Source organism: Cupressus sempervirens, chromosome 2 (assembly GCF_028749045.1).
Source record: "Cupressus sempervirens isolate cs-2001-9-10 chromosome 2, ASM2874904v1, whole genome shotgun sequence".
In the NCBI taxonomy this organism is placed as follows: domain Eukaryota; kingdom Viridiplantae; phylum Streptophyta; class Pinopsida; order Cupressales; family Cupressaceae; genus Cupressus; species Cupressus sempervirens.
In genome coordinates this window covers 77,379,688-77,403,275 of record NC_143119.1, presented here as the reverse complement: position 1 = coordinate 77,403,275, position 23,588 = coordinate 77,379,688, and the positions used below count along the sequence as shown (strand labels likewise).

The 23,588-nt window shown below is 34.4% G+C and overlaps 1 protein-coding gene across 2 annotated transcripts in view; it reads right to left on the bottom strand.

Moving 5' to 3' along the window:
* Positions 1-5,102: 5,102 nt before the first annotated feature.
* LOC149571126 (ABC1 family protein) overlaps positions 5,103-23,588 on the bottom strand; it is an 82,980-nt gene continuing 64,494 nt past the window's right edge. For both annotated transcript variants that reach the window (XM_089812686.1, XM_089812687.1), the window contains exons 18-19: positions 6,587-6,680; positions 5,103-6,472 (exon numbers count right to left, since the gene is read on the bottom strand). In XM_089812686.1, coding sequence (XP_089668812.1) covers positions 5,637-6,472; positions 6,587-6,680 — 930 coding nt within the window. In that variant the 3' untranslated portion in view covers positions 5,103-5,636. The remainder of the gene's footprint in view (positions 6,473-6,586; positions 6,681-23,588) is intronic.

Genomic DNA, 23,588 nt, shown 5'->3' with positions numbered 1-23,588 from the left:
ATAAAATAGAGAAAGTCTCCCAAACATTATTCTGATTATGTAGCACTTATGAGTGAATTAGTTGAAGTAGAGCCTTCGAGCTTTCAAGAGGCATCCAAACACCAAGTTTGAAAGCATGCTATGGTGAAGGAGTATTCTTCCACCAAGAAGAATAGTGTATGGGAGATAGTACCATGACCAAAAGAGAAATCTATGGTGGGCTCAAGATGGTTGTATAAGATTAAGCATGCTACAGATGGTAGTGTGGAAAAGTTCAAAGCTTGTTTTGTGGCTAAGGGATTTTCTCAAAAGGAAGGAATTGACTATGATGAGACATTTGCTCCTATAACTAGGTACTCTTCCATAAGAGCTATAATTTATGTGGTCAATTAGATGGGTGGAAGATTCACCAAATGGATGTTAAAATCACATTTGTCAATGGAGTAATTGAGGAAGAAATTTACATTGAGCAACCTAAAGGATTTGAGGCATAGGGGAGGGATTCTTATGTTTGCAGGTTGAAAATAGCACTATATGGACTCAAGCAAACTCCTAGGGTATGGTATTCACATATGGATAGTTACTTGCATAGTGTGGGCTTCATCAAAAGTGAGGTATATTCAAATTTGTACAATGTTTAGGTGAAAGGTGAACTTCTTATATTGTTCTTGTATGTTGATGACTTATTTCTTATAGGGGTAGAGGAGCCCATATCACATTGCAAGTGAGATCTTGCAGGGGAGTTTGAGATGAACGATTTGGAGTTGATACACTACTTTCTAGGATTGGAGTTGTGGCAGAAAGAGGGAGAGATTTTCCTTGGACAAGGGAAATACTTAATTGATATCTTGAAGCAATTTGGGGTGGAGAATTGTAAACCCATGACAACACCACTTGTGAAAAATTGGAGGAAGATTGGTACTTCCAAATCCGAAGCAGTGGACCCTACTTTATACAGATAGTTGATAGGATCTCTTATGTATTTGGTTAACACTAGGCCAAACTTTTTTTTTGCAGTGAACTCTCTCAGTTAGTTTATGGTGGAACCTAAACGTGTGCATTGGAACTCTCTCATCATGTTTTGAGATATCTCTAAGGCACAGTAGCTTTTGGGCTGAAATATGTTCAGCACAATGGAGTGAAGCTTGAGGGGTTTACTGATGCAGATTGGGTAGGCAGTACAGTTGACAGGAAGAGCAGTTTAGGGTGTAGTTTCAGTTTTGGATCAGGAGCCATCTCTTGGTACAATAGGAAACAAAAGTCAATTGCACAAAGTTCTGCAAAGGCTGAGTATATGGCTACCAATATGGCTACATGTGAGGGTACTTGGCTTTGTAAACTTCTATTTGGGCTCTTTGATCAGAAGCTAGATCTTACAATCATTTATTGTGATAATCAAAGTTGCATCAAACTTTTTGAGAATCCAGTGTTTCATGACAAGTCCAAGTACATTGAGATCAAGTACCACTTCATTAGAGATTGTGTGGAGAAGGGGACAATGAAACTTCGATACATTCCTACAGAAGAATAGATAGCATGCTTTGGTGAAGAATAAGTTTGTATTCTTCAAGGATAAGTTGGGTGTCATGTAGAACACCTTCCTCACTAAGAGGGAGTGTTGATTTTTTATTTTTCGATGTAGCTTGGAAGGTGGAGTTAATTTAAAGAAACTTGAGTTGGATGTTTAGCAACAACTTTAATTTTTATTCTTAAAATAAGATAATTATGAGTTTGTGAGGTTGCATAAAGCAAGAGTGATTTTATATGTTTTAAAGCCAAAGAAAGCAAGGAAAGTCTCTTTCCTTGCTTGCTAAGTAAAGCAGTTGGGCTCTATATATGTAAAATTGTTGAGCAAACTCCATTTGTATTCTAGAGAAGAAAGTTTGTTATTAGGCTAAATAGAAAATCCAACAGTTGCAGGTTTTTCCCCGAGGTAGGGTTTCCCGAGTATATCTATATTATTGTCTGTGTGTGTTTGGCATCTGTTATTTTTCTTCTGCTATTTGTTATTGTTAATTAACCTAGAGTATTAATTGTTATAAATCAAATTGAGTTTCTTTCTATGAATTTATTGTGCAATTGATTTGTAACTAGGTTATAAGAAATTAACAAAAGGAATGCATGAAAAATGAGAAACCTCTGGAAAGGAGCAAGTCCCACCAAAATGGAAGCAAGAGGAGTTTTTGGTTTTAGAATGGTTGATATTCCCAAATGCTCAGATTCAAGCATACCACTAGAGAAAAATCCAGCTAAAGTGTCATTCTTGCATATCCTCCCTCATTGATAATGGTTGAGGTGGCAATAATGTATTAAACCTCTTGGTAAGTAATTGAGATTGGTGTAAAGAATATGAAGAACCAACATTGATTCTCATAGAGCTCGAAATCAAAATTGATGTTTGTATTATTCTTGATAGGTACAAGAATAATTTTCTATGCACTCAATTTGAAAATATATTAATATATGATGCTAGCAAGACTTTAAAGGTTGATCTAGGCATAAGCCTACAATGCAACGGTAACTTGCGAGCCTCTCATGTGGGAGGTCTTGGGTTCAAATCTACCTTCGCTTAACATATAATAATAATTAATTCCAACAAATAATAATAATTAATCTAGACTTCGACCATTTACTGATAAAAAAAAAAAAAGACTTTAAAGGTTGATCACGAAATTAAATTGGTCAATTGAACATTTTGGTCTACAATTGAATAGTCTAATTTTGATGTTAAAATAATGATTTCCAATTATTAAGAAGATATGGTTGTTCTATTTATATTAGTAATGGAGAAGCTAAGGATAAACCATTATCAAATAAATTTAATTCATTAATAATTAAATAAAGAATAAGAAAAGGACATCCAACCCACCCCAACAACAAGTGATTAATAGCTGACTCAACCTTAACTCTCAGACCTGGTGACCAAGATTCACTAATATCAATTCCAACTTGAATGACAATTTTGACCTTTATATGAAGAACCCACATTGATTCCTAGAGAGATCGAAATCAAGATTGATGTTTTTCTTATTATCGATACATATAAGTATAATTTTTTATGCACTCAATATGAAAATATATTAATATATGATGGTAGCAAGAATTTAAAGGTTGATCAAGAAATTAAATTGGTCCATTGAACATTTTGGTTATAGCTGAAAAATCTGATTTTGAAGTTAAAATCATGATTTCCAATTATTAAGAAGATATGGTTATTCTATTTATATTCACAATGGAAAAGCTATGGATACATTTTTTATAATAAAAATAAGTATAAAATTATTATTAAATAAATTTAATTCATTAATAATTAAACAAAGAATAAGAAAAGGGCTTCCAACACCACCCCGACAACAAGTGACTATTGGCCAACTCAACCTTAACTCCCAAACCTAATGACCAAGATACACAGATATCACGTCTGATTCGAGTGACAATTTCGATCTTTCTCCACACACTTGCATCCTCCTTCCCTAATGATACTCTCTCTCCCTTCTTTGATGGTGATCATTCTCTTGCAGCCCCTAACATATGAAGAAATTAACTATTCAATAATATATTAAACATTTCTAAGTAGCATAAATCCTCTAGGTTTACCACCATTCAGCCAATTTGTCAATAATTATTCATCCATAAATACATTATTTCTACAAAAGTATCATTTTTCTATAACTTCATAATAAAAAGTCTTCAACATTACATTCATACGTATAGAACAATTAAAATCATTATCTGAAAAGTCTACAAGGAAGGGTTGTAACAAATCGATATAAGCAAGAAAAATATAAGTTGAGAAAGGTTCATGAAAATCAAAGTGTAGTTATGAAACCCTTCAAAAAAAACCAGACAAAAAAAGGACTAATGATGAATTGGACAACATTAATAATACCCATGACTTGAAACGTTATTTGAAGACATTAGATAATGAAAGATTGAAAGAAGATAATTTGGTTTTGAAAATAAAGGATAACCTTCAACTAGTTAATAATCTCTAGTTTGAAGTTGAAGCTAATGTGACCTATAATAATCCACTGGTTGAAATAGATGAAGAAGCAATCCTAAAACCATATGATAAGATTGAAGATGAATAAAAACCTGGGACCTGGGACGTGGCACATTTCCTACCAAGTAAGTGTGGAAACAAGCTTGAAGTAGTGAGACCAACTAGGTTGTTATCACCAATTTCAATCAAGTTACAAGAGATCATAGTTCAGGTCAGGTTAATGAAAGAGATTCCTTACTTTGATCAAAGATTAAATATTGTGTTTAGAAGTAACACTTCCAGTATATATCCTACACAAAATAGTTATTTTGCATAGTGATGACCAATTGATGACCAAAAGGATCTATTAGACCGTTGCTCACTGTATGGAAGGTAACTGCAAAAGATCCTACACGTACCATTCTGATATTCACCTCAACCAGGGTGAACGATAATTCTTATCAATAATCTAGGAGATCACTGTACAATTCTTCCTACAACATTGTGATGGATGAGATAGATTGGAATATTCAGAATTCTTGTTTTGACACTTTATGTAGAGACTTTGATTCTACTGTCGTCTTTGATTCTATGATGGAGTGAAGTTTTTTCTCCATTTATCAAGAATGCTATCTATTTCAGTTTGAGGTTAGACAATGGACATTTCTTAGGACTTGAGAAAAAATGGAGGTAGTTTGGGTATTAACAAATTATTTGGTTGATGGCATATAAATGAATAGGCTAGTTTCACATTTTTAACATGAGATTCTCTCAGCATATGTTATTTTGAAATGTTTTCCAATTGTCATTTGCTACACTCCTTTCATTGGATTGTTTGGCCAGCCAAATATCAATTGTTAGAAGCAATGCATTTTACTTGATTATCCTCAACATACATATGGCATGGTAATATTTCTGCAGCACCTGCTAGTTGCAATGAACTGAGAAAAATATTGATATTTCTAATTCATAGCTGATACTACATGGTAAAGAAAAGAAACCAGTCATTCTAGCATTCAAAATGCAAATATTGGTAATGTTTAGGCATAGACACTGTCCTGTACTTGTCACTACATGCCAAGATTTCAATATTTTAACATTGACTTTGAAATGGCAAAAGGATATGTATTTGTCATTTCCCTTTGACTATAAATAAAAAAAGATTGGATACATTGATTCTGAAATCCATTGAAAGTTTCATCTGTGGAACGGAGAGAAAATGCATCTTGGTAATCAAGATTTTCTCCAGCTTCCTTTGATCAACACTGACATAAAGAATAGACTACATTGCACAAATTCTAGACCTATCGATCAATGGCTTTTACAACTCGATATCCAGTATTATCCCATAAATAATAAATGTACAACATCAAATAAGCCCCTGAAGCTCTAAACTGCAGAGAAATGCTGTCTAATGCCAATGCTATATGAATCATTTACATTGTTTTTGTGTCATTGGTATGATGCTTGCAGATGTCAATCCTTCGTCACCTATCAAAAATGTTAGAATTTTTCCCCCAATAATGCACATCATAATCTTAGTAAAATATATGGTTTCCAAAGACTCCAATTCCAAAATAACACTTCCAAGATAAATATTCTGAAAAAAGATAGAGGATAAAATGCAAAAGAAATAGAATCCTGCTCAATTTCTTTCTCATCATTCTTGTCCAGATTATAGATTAATCTGCATGTCTGGTCCCTTTTCACCAGTTTCTGAGAATTCTTCAGGCACGGGGAGGTTTAGCTCAGAGCAAACCAATTGAATGATCTTCCGAGTGACTCCTCCAAAAGACATCTGATTTACGGTAATTGCAATGGAAAAATTATGATTAGGATCACAGAAGCCAGTTGAGCCACCAATCCCTGAGTGTCCAAATGCCATCTTTCCTGTTTGAGAGCCTAGAGATGGTTGAGTAGGAAGCCTCCTAAAGCCTAGTCCAAATTTTTTATCAGGATGGATCAATTCACTGTAAGCACCTAGACCTAGAAAAGCATCGTGGATGTTTTCATTACTGAAAATTGATATATGACCATTTTCTGCTGGATTGTGCAAGCAAGATCCATTGGGTTTATTTTGCTTCTTGTGTTCCACTGCCTGCTTAGCTTCTTTCTTATGATTTTGGTAAAACTTATTGGTCTTGTTCTTTTTTTTCTTCTTAACTTCATCTGACAAAAATAATGGTGTGTGAGGATGGCTACCCAAGGGAAGTTCACTTGAAGACGGTTCGGGAGGAATTATGCCCCCAGTTGCAAGTGCTGCATAGTATCTTGCCAATGCCCGTGCTGAACAATGTCCATTTGCTGCTGGAATAATTGCTCGGCGAATAAATAGCATATTGAAGACAACAGGCAGAGCTGATATCACTTGCTTCAAGTCACCATATTCAGATGTCTCTGCGTTCTGGACAGTACCATTTGTTTCACTCGAAATCTTGGACATATACATGGCAGTGACTTTCTGGAAATCCTTCATATCCAGAGAAAGTGAAGCAAGACGAGATTCCACACCTGACAGAAGAAAGTAGAGAATCGTCAACTTTTGGTAATCCTTTATATCTGAGCATGTTAATCCAAACAATAACATTTCAGAAATTGACAATATGTAAAGATATTTATTCATACCTGGTGGAATACCAATGTAAAGCTCACCACTAATGCCAAGTGGATGTATAAATGCCTCCTCCAGAACCTCCTGAAATTTCTTTTTCGATGCACACTGCTTAGAAAAGACACCATAATGAGTACTGTGAAACCATACAGAAGAACAGACAAGATAGCAAATGTATTCCACGTAGATATATATCTGATGCTCGTCTTGAACTTTGATTGTCAGTGAGATTCTTATATTACTTTACATCAATGCTTAAATCCTTAAAATTTATGTGGAAGAAGGTTTATTTCTAGCTATGAAGTTTTCCAGTGGAATCTAGTGTCATGCTCACTACTCAAGCTTTCGACTCTCTTAAATTTGAAGCAGATAAATACTTCAACCTCTGAAAATATTACGAAAAATGTTCCACAGAGTTCTACTTGAATTTTGAACATGCATCTTTACCCCCAAAAAAGAAACATGCCATCAAATGTAACTGGAATTTTCATGGAAGGAATAAATAAAATCAAAATGTTCTATAAATGTAATTTCCTGTCCCTATAAGGCAAGATTAATGATAAAGGTTTCAGGCGGAAACTAAACAAAGCTTTAGAGATCAATAAGAATGGCCTGTTACATCACATTACTAGTAGAGGTGATTTTTAGAATCAAGATAATTGAGAGATTTTTTTTTATTTCCATAGGCTTGTTAGAAAGATTTAGGAAAATAATTTAATAATACTACTTTAAGTTGGTCCCAATAACTTTATTTCAAAACAATGTAAATAGACAACTTAAATATTACAAACTAATAAGGAGGCTGTCTAAATGAGGTATTAGAAGGCATTACATAATATATTACTAAAGTGTTTTTTACCACTTTTGAAAAAAATCTTTGGAATAAAAACAAAAATCAAATTAAAGCGACCAAAACAAAATTTCTAAAAGGAAGAGAATTGTGATATTGCTATCAGGATTTAACTGTGTGATTTTGAGTCAAACTCATTGACCCATGTTTCATGAGTAGTGATTCAACATGAATCCATCTCTCATGAGAATAAATGGAACACTTAGCACTCATTGGATCTAGGTGATGCTCACAGGGGTGAAGCACTAGGACTTCCTGGGAGGAAGAGAATTGCTCAAAAGAAATCATTTGTTGTAATCTAAGTTACCGATTCAGCCTCCTGGAGTCTGGATGTGGAAGTGGATGCAGACGGGTGCTGGAGGCAGATGGGTGCATTGTGGGTACCACTTGAATACCGCTCACAGGCACCCAAAATGTGGATAGATGCCCGTTTCAAGCATCTAGACGCATCCAGGTGCCTATGAGTAGCATCCAGGTGGTACCCACAAGGCACCCGAAAGCATCCACAAGCTTCTATCAGTGCACCTTGAGATCATTTCTTCTTTAGTGAACTGGTTATCATGTTCAATAAGAACCTCACATCCCACTTGCTTCAGATCTTTCATGATTTCCATTTCCACAGCTTGATAGCCTTCTAAGGCTCCCTATAACTTTGTCAAAAGCTTTCCTAGTATCTGCTCCTTATGACCCATGAGTCCCTAATATTAGTAGAACATATCATGGGATGGAATGACATCGCATAAAATCAAGATGTCCAAATCAAAGTTTGCCATTTGATCCCAAATACCCAAAGTTTCTTTCAAGGTATTGGTCTCTTGGTTGAAGGAAGTGATCATGTCATGAAGTATCTCCTCAACACCTCTGATGCATTAAAGGACTTTGATCACATTTTTGATCGATTTAACTCCTTTTGAGATAACTTCTTTGAACCAAGCCTTTGTTGCCTTGGCTCTCCAATTCTCCTGGGTTGTCTAAGATGTGATGACTGCAGGCTGTGAGGACTGTTGGCAGATGATCTCGTGAGGACAAGCTGATTCTTCTTTTCCTAGAGCTCATGATTTCTTTTTGACAAATTTGAAAGTGCATCTTGGGCATCCTATAAACGCCCCAGTCGTGACTGTTTACTGAGTTCAATTTTAGTGAACTTTTAATCTGAGTGGTTAAGCTCCTCAATTGGTTTGTCTATCAAAGGCTCTGCAATCACAACATATTTAGTCTTTTCAGATTCAACACCGATTATTGAAACAACCTTGGCCTAAGAGTTTAGATTTATTCTTCTTGGTAGGGAGATTATCTAGGGATAGTATGACTATGACCTTCCTTCTTTTCGTGGCGATTTTTCCCAACCATATAGGTAAACTGAAACTTTCATCTGTTGAAGCTGGAATAGTGGCTACAATAAACATTGATCCTAATGTACTTCTGTCATCACCATGCATGCTTCCGTTTGCATAGCCGGAACCATGGGTGTCCTTTGAGATATCATGTTGGGAAACTCGGCCTTTTGTGAGAGTTGGAAAATCATCAAACCAAGTTCTCGCATTTCTTTGTTGTGAGGATAGGAGTTGCAGAAGAGATGGGGAGTGTCGACATGTTCACTTCCAAGACGGAAATGGTAGGTGTGAATTCAGTGGAAAATGAATCCACATCATTGTCTACGACATCCAAGAAAGGTTCCTCTTGAGTAGATGGCTCTGGTTATTTTTTTGGTCGTAGATGAGATATGATCATTATCTCTCCCTCTTCCTCTTCATCTTCTTCATCAAATTCTTCCTCTGATTCTTCCTCGGATTCTTGAGCTTGCATGGGTGCTTGAGAAGAATCTAAAGATGGTTTTGATCCTTTTCCTCCTTTGAGCTTAAACTTGAGAGTTTTAGCTAACCCTAAAGAGCATGAACCATCCTTCTTTTTAATCTCCACCTGAGATCTCCCTCTAACTGGCCCGAAATGATTGCAATCTACCCCGAGCTTCAGATGTACTTTCTTGAGGCCTTTGATTTTCAGCCACTTGTTAGCATTCAGTAAGATAGATTGGAATCTATCAAAGGCAGAATTTCCTTCCTTTTGTTGCCATTAAATAAGGAAAGGGTTAAACTTGTCAAACTGAGTATTGTGATACCCTAGATCTAGGATCATGCCATTATCTTCAATTCTAAAGCCTTTTGGGATCTCAACCATGTTGAGGTTGATGATTTCCTACAATGTAAGCCTGCAACAGTCCACTTTCATGATGTCTATCTCCGTGCATAAGTAGATTTGCACATCCTCCATGGGATGAACATGGGTGAATGCCCTTTTGATCTTCAAATGCATCCCTCGGTAGTCAATGTCAAATCTAACCTTGAACTTCTTCAAAGTAATGAGTTGAAGTTTTGCTTCCATAGCTTTCACTTTATACACTGAATTGAGCATATATTGACCAATTTGGAGGGATTTTGGTAGTGGTAATGTCAAATCCTAGCCTATGCTGACTATGTTGGTATGATTGTACCTCCATGAGTTGTCTGCCAACTCCATCAAATGATCCTATCAATAGGATATCTCGGTAAGGTGTATGGCTCTCCTTGAAAATATCCAACTCTCAGATAGGTGAAAGTTGGAAATTGTAAGAAAATGCAGCCAAATTAATTTATCCTTTGCCAAACTTCATCTGATACTCTTTTGACTACTAACTCTTGTCAAAAAGACACCTGAAATGTTCAAAGAATGCATCTTGTACTCTTTTGTAATAACGCTTTCTCTAAGTCAGTGTAATATGGTCATAGTAGTTCCAGATGGGAACTAAAGACCAATCTCCTTTGTTGGAAAGTCTTGAGAATGTTCCCATGGCTGCAACAATGTAGACCAAGTACAAATTCATGTAGAGTGGTGTTGATGTTCCCACATGAATCAACTGTTCACACAGTGTTGTGCTTATAAGCTCTCCCCAATAGATGGGTTCCTTGTTCTCAAAGATCTGGAGGATGAACTTATACATCCAGCGTTCAAAGTTACCAAATTCTTTGAGGTCATAGATTTTGCTAAGGAGAGTTATTAAATCATAAACTTCTAGGAAAAAGTCGGATTTGTGTATTGTTCTGGGCCATCTAAAGAAATTGGGTCTCTTATTTCCAACCAGCTTTCATTTGTATGCCTCTGATAATCCAATTTTCTCTGATTCCACAATCACAGAGACATTTCTTTAGACAAATCCATGCATTCTGAAGTCTAAGGAAGTATGAAGATTTTCTCAATAACATCCGGATCCAAGCTGATAATGACCTTACCATTTGCATCCTTAATTAATTTTGATTTAGGGCTGAAACGTCGAGCACATCCCAAGATGAACTCAGGTTCCAAGGCAGCCATAGTAAAAGAGGACACGAGATAAATATTACTCCTTTTGATATGCTTCATTCCTTGTTGGTAGGAGCTTTGATCCTCTGCAAGAAATTGGCCATGTCTACATGCCCAATCTCCGTATTTGATACTTGATCTAGAGGAGATGAAATGAGCGACGCAGTTGTGTGAGCCAACTCCTTATCATACTGATATTTCATCTTCCCTTTGGATTTTGATGGTGTGGACATATCTTGCATTTTGCAACATGGAAATTCCAAAGAGTATATATACTCTGAAGGGATTGGATCCATGAAGGCATTAGACTTTGATTTACAAAGGCATATCTATGAAGGGCAGGGTGTTTGGGGTATTGATTAGATATTCGTGGAACACGTGATGGCTGGAGATGAACTGGAAAGCATATGTATTTGGAATAAAAGGGCCAAAATCAGACTTAGAAGAGTGGATTGCATGTGAGAAAAGATGGACTTTCATTTGTATGGCCAAGAATGCAAGTTGGATGCATATGAATGTGTGCAAAATGACAGCTTTGGTATTTAGAAGTGTGACCTTTTACCAAAATTGGATTCTCTAGATGTAATTACATGTGGTAAAAATGAACCATCTTTACTTGAGGTAAACATGTAATCGGGTTCGGAGGATGTAATTGCATGTGTTGGAAAATGGAATTTGGAAAATGGATGTGTGGATTGACATGAAAGATGGAAGCATGCATATGCAATTGCATTCTTGGGTGGGAATCCTCAACTTTCTTCCAAAACATAAATCAAAATAAGCAACAAACCAATAAGAAAAACTAAGAACAAAACAAAAACATACCTCTTGCTATTGACTCAAACATGACAAACTTCAAGATATCCCTTTACATGCAATTTTTTTTTTTGGAGTTTGGAAGAGTTTTTACAATTGCAGATTAGAGGATTTCACACTTATTTAAAGACGAAATGCAAAAGACATGAGCTGTATTTGAACAAATGCAGAAAAATATGTGAAAGAATGCAATATTGTAATAAAACAAGTAAGAAATACAAAGAAAGTTGAAACCTTCAACTTACTTGGAGCTCAATGAGCCAAAAATGGAGGAAAGAGAAGTTTACATGAACAAGTTTTCTCCAAAATGAGGTTTTCCAAGTACAAACGCAAGCAACAACTAAGAGCCTTTGACAAATTCAAATTCGCAAATAGTGATCTCCAATGTCAAATTCTTGTAAGTTTTTGCCTATAGATGCCAAAATGTGGTCTTCAATCTCCTTGACATGCAAAATGTTTTTGAAAAATGCATGTTCTTGGGTGTTTTTGGAGAAAAACATGTCCTAGAAATGCTTATACATGAGACATTTTTCCATGAAATAGTGAAAAATGTGAATCCTTGATGCATTTTCATATAATGTTTTTTGATGTTCTTGCATTCTTTCATGCAAAACATGCCCTTGGAATGCTTTAGCATGAAACGCTTTTGCTGGAAATTGACAAAAATGTGGACTAGAAATGCAAATACATGAATCCAAATGCCAAAATGTGACCTTCAAATGCAAACACATGGGCTGGAAATGAATGTCTGGGTGTTTTTGATGAAAACACAGTCTTTGGCTGCCTTTACATATAACGTTTTTAGAATGTAATGAGGAAAAACGCCTTTGAATGATGTTTACATGCATCCAAGAAGCAAATTGCACTCTTGGGATGCATTTACATGTTTTATTTTTTCCACTAACTCCAACATTTTTAACATAAAGGCAAAATCAAACCCTTAGAGTGCAAACACATGTTTTAAATGGGCATGCATTTGTGACTTTAGTGCAAATCGTACTCTAGGAAGGGCATTGCATATTTAAAATGACTTGGAAATGAGATGTTTTAGTGCAAATCGCACTCTACAAGTGCATTTACATGTGTTGAAAATATGCTTTAACTTTACAAATATTTGGGTTTGCAAGACAAAATCTCACTCTATGGATGTAATTACATGAAACATATTTCAAAAAAAGTCATGTTATTAAGTTGCACAACTTAAACTTCCTATTTAGCACATGTCTAGTTGATTATTTAGTAAATATCACTTAAAATGGGTCAAAATAGAATATTTACACTATATTTTACATATTGTGTAAATATTTATTTAAAAGCAACATTTTACTTAGATGTTTTATATAAAACATTTAAGTAAATCTCAACATTAAATTAGAGTATATAGTGCACTATAGTCATTTAAGAGAAAGATTAAAAAGAAACTCAACATGAAAATATAACATAAAGTGCGCTATAGTCACTTAATCACTTAAGTGATAAATCAAAAGTAATAAAGTAACTTAAAAACATAACATAAAGTCATTTTAAGTTATATTTTTCAAAAAATTGAAACTCAACATTAGAATATAAGATCCATATTTTAAATATGCGATTGTTCTTGGAGAGTCCACTTTTAGGGCACTTAAATGGTCATATCTTTTGAATAATAAGTACGATTAAGCCCTAAGATATACTAAATTGAAGGGAAAACTAAAAGCAAGAGATTGAATGAAACAAAAAGTTTAAAGCAAACTAAACAAACACTTGAAAACACAAATAAGGAGGCTTTAAAAATCAAGTATAGGCTAATAAAATGGAAAAACGAATAAATTTGGAACAGTTGGTTGATCAATGTTGGCCAATTTGTTACATCCCAATTTTTGGCTCAATTTTAAAATATTCCCTTATAACCATTAAGGCTTCATGCAAAGTTGAGTAATTGGTGAAATTAGTTATTTGTTATGGTCTCATGTGAAAATGAATTGTTGGTTATTTGTTATGATTTCATGAAAAATGGAATATAGGTCAATCATTATGACAATGTGTGAATTGGAAATGGATGGCTAATATGATTATATGCTATGGTTATTTTAACTTCAAAAAAAATGATCACCAATATGTTGTTGCCATGATAAATTTTCACTTGCAAGAACACGACGAAGGGGGGAAGCATTGCTAGAGAAGGAATTGGGCAAGGGGCACCCCTTATCATTGGATAAATAGGTACAAGTCCTAAACCACCATGGCTAAGGGTAAATGGCTAGGCAAGAAAGAGTATACTTTGGATGACCATGAGCTAACTAGGTCGATATGTGCATATCTTTAGATCATAAAGTATTCACTTGAGCAGAATGAGCTAAGAATAATTGTAATATATGTAAATATAATAGGGGAATCATTATAATAAAATATAAAGAGTAAAGTTATTATTTTTCCACCTTGGTAATAGTTTTATTATTTCAACTTAAGTGGCTATATTTCTATACTTCGTTTCATCGGCCTTAGATTATTATCGGTGGCCACTTTATTATTATTGCCACATTGAACCAATGGCCTTGTATCTTGTAACTACTTGCCACCTTCACAATCTTGCCCATAATCGAGCATGCAACCGAGAAGGCAAAGTTTATGATACAAGAGCTCATTTAGATATAACATTCACATCTTTGGCAAAAGCATACCATCACAAGCAAAATTACATCTTTCTCTTGCTCTCATTCTTGCTTCACAATTATCCCTACGAGCTTTATACACACCTTCTACAGGTGTTGAATCAATTGTAAGCAATATTATGAGGCCTAATAAAAGCAGCAACAATCGATCATTGCTTCCATTGCCTTCGGTGTTTGGGCATTCTAAGCATCATTCAAGAATTGTTCAGGCCATGCAAGGATGACCACCATTCAAGTCACGATATCATCATTGTTAGCTTATATTTATAGTTTCAAATGATATAGTGAGGCTTAGCTAAAGCTGCTTGGAAAGTTTATGTAATGCTTTGAATTGATCAAAATATGAACCGGTGTTCTCTCTTTATATACACATCATAATAATGTTCCAGAACTATGGCATCTCTCATTTAGGAAATTCTCTTTCAGAATAATGAATAACTAGAGTGGGTCTTATACATGGACATTTGAAATATATTCCTTGAGATAAGAAACTGCACCTTGTGAATCAAGAATAGTATTTGTTTTCAAATTCAATTACCTTTTTATAATGCCAGAGCCAAAATGGCAAATGTAATGACCGCAAATATAAATATTGAAACATTTAGAATATCTTTTATAATGCCAAGGCCAGATCAACAGATGCATTGGCTGTGAATATAAATGCTTAAACATCCAAAATATCTTTTATAATTCCAAGGCCAGATTGAAAAATGCATTGGTTGTGAATATAAATGCTTTAACATTCAAATTTCCATTATATTGCCAAGGCTAGACCGACAGATACATTGGTTGTGATTACAATTGTTCAAACATCCCCCCAATGAATCATCCAAGAAGACCAACATGGTTGAGATGAAGGGTGTGAAATGACAATCATTGAACTATGTTTATTCTTGCATGCTAAAAAGAAAAGAACCATCAGTAACTCAAGCAAGTAATATGATATGTTTAAAAATCCGTGTCAGCTCATGGTAGTCCTTTGTATAGGTCTTGTTGTTTAGTCAAGCGATGGATTGACACTTTAACATCAAGATGTTTAGCCTAATCCCAAGGTAGGGAAGGTCTTTCTCAAAAGAGATTGTGTGAGGATACTTAAGCATCCGCGGTTGGGAGGTTAAGCCATTGGCAATGCTTCTCCTCTCCACTAGATGCCAAGACTTGCACAAGATAGAGATACGAACTGCATTCAACAATCTTCCTTAAGGGCCTGTTTGGTTGCGGGCATAGGAATTGAGAATAGGAATGGCTATTCCAATAACAACTATTTTTTGGAATGGGCATAAGCTCATTTTAGACGCAAAATGGGAATATGTATTCCTATTCCCTATTCCAATTGGCGCACCAAACAGAAAATAGAAAACATATTCCTAACTTCCTATTCCTATTCTAGCAACCAAACGGGCCCTAAACGGCTATTTTATTTGTATGTACTTGCAAGTTCAGCTGAACATATGTTAGATTGCTAATATTGTTAAATTGGCTACTCTCCTTTCAGTTCTTTAGGATTCAATCAATCTATTATAGCCATTGAATATGTAATGTAGTTGCTATAACCATATTTCATTCATGTGAACATGAATAGTAGTGTATCTTTTATTTACATCTGATTGTTCAATAAGCGATGGGAAAATAGTTTGTTGCATTTGTTATAGATATTTTTCTTCAATATTGAATGACTAAACTTAGTAGAACAAGAACCTCTTTTTCCATTAAGTAACAGTTAATTACGATGGCAAAAATGTATATCTTATATTGTTGATGGAAAGCTCCTTCAATTGTTTGTTAAGACCTTTCAATTATTCTGTTATAACTATTAACCTTCTTCATATGAACATGAAAGATAACTGTTACAATGGCCATCCCATGCTCGTGAATATGAAACAGTAATTGTATTCTATGATATGATAGTTGTTAGCGAAGACTAGAAAAACAGGAAGTTACACAATTAAATAGTGAATTACCTCAAAGATATGGGAAACTTAGTTGAAAACGTTCGTACTATTACCTCCATTTTGTGATGAAAAATGGAGGACAACACATCAAAGGAAGAAATATCATTGGATTATCATCAAGTCAGTCCATAAATGAAGATATTACATCACCATTGTCAATATACAACTATTACAAGATAGATACATTCACTTCCTTCAACAACTTATTTGCAACTGATCATTCCTAAAAAATACGATACTTCAATAGACCCTAGCTATCCTAGTTGCTTTTACCATTTCTTCTCTATACTTCTCTACTTAGGCAAGAACCACTACCCTACTTATATACAAGAACACCAATTACAAGTCACCTCATCCCGTCATTAAATTCCAAGACAAAGGAAACGTATAACAAACAAATAGGTCAAGACCCAAATCCATAAGAACCCCAAATAGATATAAAAAATTGTGCAAAATGCAAGAGGGTTGATCAAATGTATAACAACATAGAATAATGCACCATTAAGCTTCACATGTCGTGAATCTTCGTTGCAAGCTACAACTCGCCACCCTGACCTTTAGAACAAGAAAGCCAATATAGGACATGACCAATCTTAAGAAAACTTTATCTGGAAACCTCGAAACAAGATATGAAGCTAGACATAGGATGTCCATGATGCCTAGACTACACCATAAAGATCACAAAAGAGAATGAGCCAACTGGATTGGTCGCAATCTAAAACAACAAGAAAACTGTAAAAAATGAACAAAAACAGATAAACTGAAAGGAAATATTTTCGGGTGATGCAAGATTTGCTCTTGCATCTCGCCTTCCCCTTTCATAAGGAGATCTAGAACTTATTATAATACTGACAAAAATTCTGCTTGTACAAAGTCTTGATGGAATATTTGTCATTGATGTCAAAGGATTTCATGTCAATGAACAGAAATAAAAACAGTGAGTTCAAATTAGAGCAGAACAAAGAAGTGTATAAAGAAAAACAATAAGAGGAAGTGGAGTATGTGAGTGAATAATCTCAAAGGTAATTAAGGAATATATATTCAGATTTGTTAAATCTGATGTGCATGTGTGTGTTTATAGATGCCAGAACAATAACAGAGAATTTATATATGCATATATCAGAGGGTGTGGAAAGAGGTATATAAAGAAGATAAGAAGTATAAAAGAGTAAGCTGATAGAAGTACTATTATTGCTGTCAAAAATGATTAAGAGTGTTATGCCATTGATTAAGAGTTAACCATAATAAAAGCACAAAAATAGCTAGGTATAGGAAAGACCAATATATATCACCACCTATGGAATTATTAATAACAATATATAACAGTTCTAGACAGAGATATAATATCTGAATAGAGATGTCTTCTTAATAAAATAAAAGATGTATATATACAAGCTGTTTATTTTTTAAGAGTGTAATTGAATAAAAGGAATAGTGATATAAAGTGAGAAGTACAGATCGATGTGTCAGTGATCAAAGAAGACTAAGAAGTGTAAAATGAAGAGGATGGAGAGCAGATTTATGGAGCAGAGATTATAAGAATTACACAAGGGTTAAGAATTATAGAAAAGTACAGATCATAAAAATAAATGCAGATCTTTTATATGATATATATTAATTTTAAGCAAGGGGTAAAATATTAGTCAGTGACTTATATTGAAGGAAGTGAAAATAAAGATATTATAAAAGATATACATTTGTTTATTTGCAAAACTATATTAAGAAAGATCACTCTTGTATTGAAGAATATATAAGGGTGTGTGTTTAAGTTAAAGAATTCATAAAAATCAGATTGAAGAAGGGAAATTGTGCAATCAAAGTATCCATCATCACTTGAGCAAGCAACATTAATAAGGTGGAATAATAGTTTGTGTTCAGTGGGTTGATGTTCACAAAGACAGGAGTGGGGGTTGGTGCTTCCAATAGGTTGGTGCCCGTGAAGTGTGGGAGTTGGAGCTTCCACAGAGTCGGTGCTCATAAACATAGGGGTTGGAAACTCTAGTAGGTTGGAGCCTACAAAGCATTGTAAAAGAAAAAGTTTATATGTAAAGCAATTTAATGTTGTCGTTTTCTCCCGCATTGGGTTTCCATGTAAACTGCGTTATTGTGTTCATGTGTATAATTATTTATCTCAATATTTTAAGTTATTGTTTGGATTAAAGTTTTAAAATTTGCAAAATCATTATCAAATTGATTTCCCCGCCCCCCCCACTCTCTTAGTATAATCATATGCTCTTCAAGTCTAATTTCTCATGGTAATCTTTTGCTTGTATTCCAAAAGTATTGTTTTGTTCCACCACAAATCTGATCTTGGACTGCTATTGATATCTTCTTCTTTATCACTACCCAGTCTTCTTCTATATCTGCATGAACTTCTTTTCAATATCATCACTGATCTCTTTTCCATGTCTTTGAATGCAGATCTCTATATCTTTATTTCCATTTCTCACACCTTGCATCCACTCTCCTTTTCTCTTTTTATATTCTTACTAGTCCATGAAGAGAAGTATCTCTTTGAAAAGAGACAACCTTCTTGAAAAAACTTTTAGCCTTTTGTTGATAATACTTTATATTAATTGTTGCCTTTGCAAATTAAACATAAACCTTTTAAAACTTTCTTCACATGACATAAAAGCTACCTTTAGCAATTCCAAAAGTATTTTTTTGTTCCACCACATATCTGATCTTGGACTGCTGTTGATATCTTCTTCTTTATCACTACCCAATCTTTTTCTATATCTGCATGAACTTCTTTTCAATATCACTAATCTCTTTGCCATGTCTTCAAATGCAGATCTCTATATCTTTTATTTCCATTTCTCACACCTTGCATCCACTCTCCTTTTCTCTTTTTATATTTTTACTAGTCCATGAAGAGAGGTATCTCTTTGCAAAGAGACAACCTTTATGAATGGAAACAACCTTCGTGAAAAAACATAAATAGCCTTTTGTTGATAATCCTTTATATCAATTGTTGCCTTCGCAAATTAAACCTAAACCTTTTAAAACTTTCTTCACATGACATAAAAGCTACCTTTAGCAATTCCAAAAGTATTTTTTTGTCCACCACAAATCTGATCTTGGACTGCTGTTGATATCTTCTTCGTTATCACTACCCAATCTTTTTCTATATCTGCATGAACTTCTTTCCAATATCACTAATCTCTTTTCCATGCCTTCAAATGCAGATCTCTATATCTTTTATTTCCATTTCTCACACCTTGCATCCACTTTCCTTTTCTCTTTTTATTTCTTACTAGTCCATGAAGAGAGGTATCTCTTTGAAAAGAGACAACCTTTATGAATGGAAACAACCTTCTTGAAAAAACATAAATAGCCTTTTGTTGATAATCCTTTATATCAATTGTTGCCTTCTCAAATTAAACATAAACCTTTTAAAACTTTCTTCACGTGACATAAAAGCTACCTTCAGCAATTCCTTATAACATAATGCCTTTGGAAACTTACTAGTCACTACCTTTAATCTTTTTCTCGATCACTACACCCTAAGAATCTTTTACAATCACTACATTCTCCTTTTTATATTTGCTATCTTATTTTTGTCTTATATGACTCATTGTGACCTTTCCACACCGCCGCATTAAAAATGGTAACCCCTCTTTTTGCAAGATAGGTCTTACGATTTCGGCAGTAGAGTGTCAATAATGAGCTCTAGAGATTAAGGAATGGTTGAATCTTCAAGTTACAAAGGTTGCAAACATAGACGAGTCATAGGGGTTTAAAGCAGAGATCCAAGAATCATCGCGATTCAGGCGATTTGGCAAACCAAATTAAGGGTGGTGATTTTTCCCGACTTGGATGGGTAACTTACTGATTTTTGGCCAAAAATCACCTAACTTGGCAAGTCGCCAAAACTCTCTAGAAATCGCCAAAATCAGTCCCAGATATTGGCCACATGGATAGGAAAGTTGGGGAGTTGAAAACAAAAAAAAAGCTCAAACATTTTTTGGTTTTTTTTTTACATTTCTTTTTTTTAAAACCCTAAAAGGCCTTCTAAGTGCTTAGTATGGGAAGAAGAGAGAGAGAGAGAGAGAGAGAGAGAGAGAGAGAGAGAGAGAGAGAGAGAGAGAGAGAGAGAGAGAGAGCATAGGTTCGCAACCAGCAAGTAACAAGAGCATCAAGGAGATCACAAATCAATTTTGGGAAGCCATAAGTTTGCATTAGGAGCATTAAGGAGTCAATAGCAACACTCCTCAACTCATTTGCAAGAGGTGACTATTAAACTTTGTCGTGCAAAAGCACCAATGATTTTATTTTGTAAAATCAATTAGAGTCGTGTTGTTCAAACATGATTAAAATAAGATTGTTGATGTAACGAGAATAAATTAATCCTACTTGATATGTATTAGGTCCATTTAATATGTTTAGAGTCATATTGTCAAGATGGATGAAAATTTGTCAAATATGTAATAAAATATTGTCATAAAATGTTGACAATATGTAAAGATGATGCGAGGGAGAAGGTGAATGGTCATGAGGGGTAATTAATTAGTTATAGAATATGAAAAGGCTTTAAAATATTCTATATTGAATGTGATTTTCAGAATGTAATGGCTGGAGAAGCTGAAAGAAGAAGTGGAATAAAGAGAAGTTTGTGTTTGTGAGTTTTATGATAAATTTCTAGGTTACTTTTTCAGAAATCTGACTGTTCTTTTTGTTGGTAAATGCACGTATGAATAGATACAGATCTTCCACCTATATTTTTGGCAAGGAGTTTGAGTTAGCTTTAATTTGGTTTTGGTTTGGACAAATTTCATTGTGATTGGAAGAAGTTATGGTTTTTTTAGTGCAGACTGGCCTGAATCTGATTTTCATGGTAGCAATTTTGGCAAAAGTTTGATAACTTCTATTCTACTGATTGTATTGAGCTACAAATTGGGAAAAAGGTGTTTAACTCACTCATATTCAATTTCACAAAAGGGATTCTCAATAAATATTCATTTTCAAAAGTTATGAGTATATATGTAAGGTAGTTTGATGCTATTTCAGCTTAGTAATTTGGTTAAATAATTATATATGATGGGTAAGAGCCCATTATTGAAGCTTCTTGAATGTTAATCCCATGAGAAGTGTTTCAAGAGGTATATCTCTGCATCACTTTGTAGATTGTATTGATTTATTTTTTGTATGTTAATGTATTCTTCATTATTTATTAGATTTTTTTAGTTTTAATTTGTAAATCTTGAATGTTTTTATTAAATTGCAAACTCTACAATGCTTTTAGAAAAAATTTGCAAACATGTAATTCCAATTTTCTCAAAAAAATATAGGGTATTCTGATTTTTTATTAGTTTACTGTTGAACTCTATAACTTTGTAAAATTTTGAATTTTTTTATTGCAGCAGCCTTAACATAAATTTTTACAATGCTTAAAAAGGAGATGGCTTTGAAATATACCAAGGATTTTCCTAGAAGACAAAAAATCAAACAAAATATTTTTTTTGTAAAGATATAAACTCTCGTGGCATCTATAGATTTAAATACCATATTGTTGGCATACCTAGGCATGATATTACCGTGCGCACTAACAAACTAATGAGGCAAAATGTTTTTGTTATGTCCAATTAGAGAAGTATGAACAAGACAAGTTAACTAGAAAGAGGCAACTTGAAGAGTTAAGTGTTGTTGGCTCCCATTCTCCCACATCTGCATCTGTGCTGGATAGGGTTATACTAGGCCTCCCTTTCATGCTAATGCTAGTGCCAATGCTCTTGCTCCTAATACCAGCCCTATCACATTTCGTCATAGAGTGCAAAAGTTGAGATTAGATAGTTATTTTGTATCGTGCACTACTCTTGGCACACAACTCTCACTTGAGAACATGGATTGGAACAAGGAGAATCATGATGCTCCCAAAAAGAAAATTTGCAAAATTAGGTACTTTTGCAACATTTTGTTTATTGAAGCCCAATAACTAATTGTTTTTTATTTGTTTGTATTAAGTTTAAAGTTAAATTTTAATTAATTATACTTGTCTAATGATCTAATCATAGATTCATAATGATTTATCATCTAATCATAATCTATTTGTGGTAGGTCTCCTTATTGGCAAGGCATGATAGATGTCGTAACTATTTGTGATGTGGGGTTTAAAGCCTCTATTGATGTTAAGTAGCTCCCTCTTAGATGAAATTGTTGAGGTTATGAAACTTGAGCAAGAGGACCACCGAAAGGCATGGACCCAAAAGGGTTGCACCATCAGGACTTATGGTTGGACGGATAGGAGGAATTGAACACTCCTAAATTTTCTTGTTTCCTATGGAGCTGATTGATTATTCTACTTTCCTACATGTATTTTGAATCATGATTGAATAATGTGAATTTTGATTTGTTGATTGATGATGATCCATGATAATTAATTATTTTTCTCTATTTATTTTTATAAGATCCACCACGTTCTTAAAATCTATCAATGCTTCCTCACATGTTAAAAATGCTACATACTTATGTGAGGTTATTGAGGAAGTCATAGCAGAGGTGGGGGAAGAGAATCTGGTATAGGTGGTGACATATAATGCAACAAGTTATGTTGTTGTAGGTAAACTTTTGAGTTTCAAGTTTTAAAATTTTTGATGGAGACACATTAATAGATTTATTTGAGCTTTTCTAAGTTTCTTAACATATGTAAATTTCTAATTTATTTAAAATTGATGCAGGTAAACTTTTGATGGAGAGGCACCCCAAAAAAATTTGGTCTCCTTGTGCAACCCATTATCTTGACCTCATGTTGTAGGATATTGGTAAGTTTGAGTGGGTCAAATCGTGCGTTGTAAGAGTTGAGAATATCTGCAAGTTTGTCTACAATCATGCATTGATCCTTACCATAATGAGGAAATACGTGGGGCAAAAGGAGTTAGCTTGTCTCGTTATCACAGGGTTTGCCTTAAATTTCCTAACACTGAAATCTTTGTTGGAATCAAGGTTGGTTTTGAGGGGCATTTTTGTTGGGGAGGAGTGGACTTCCTCTTCCTTTGCTATGACCACTCTAGGGATAGATGTAGCAAATTGCATCTTTGACAAGGCTAGTTTTTGGGTTCCTTTTAAAGTAATATTGGAGGTTAATTTATTACAATTTAATATTTTGTATTTTGTATTTACTTGTTTAATAATTTAATTTGTCGATTAAATATTTTTTTACATTATATGCAACTCACCGAGCCCCTCATAGTTCTCCTACGAGTGGACGGCGAGAAGCCCTCTATGAGCTACATATATGAGGGCATGGATAGGGCCAAGGAGGCCATTAGATCCCCATATGTAGGAGTGAGGGAGAAGTATGGCCCCTTTTGGGAGATCATTGATAGGAGGTGGCAGAATTTTCTTTACAGGCCCATCCATGCAACAACTTGTTACCTGAATAAAGCATTTTGTTTTCGTCCTAACTTCAAGG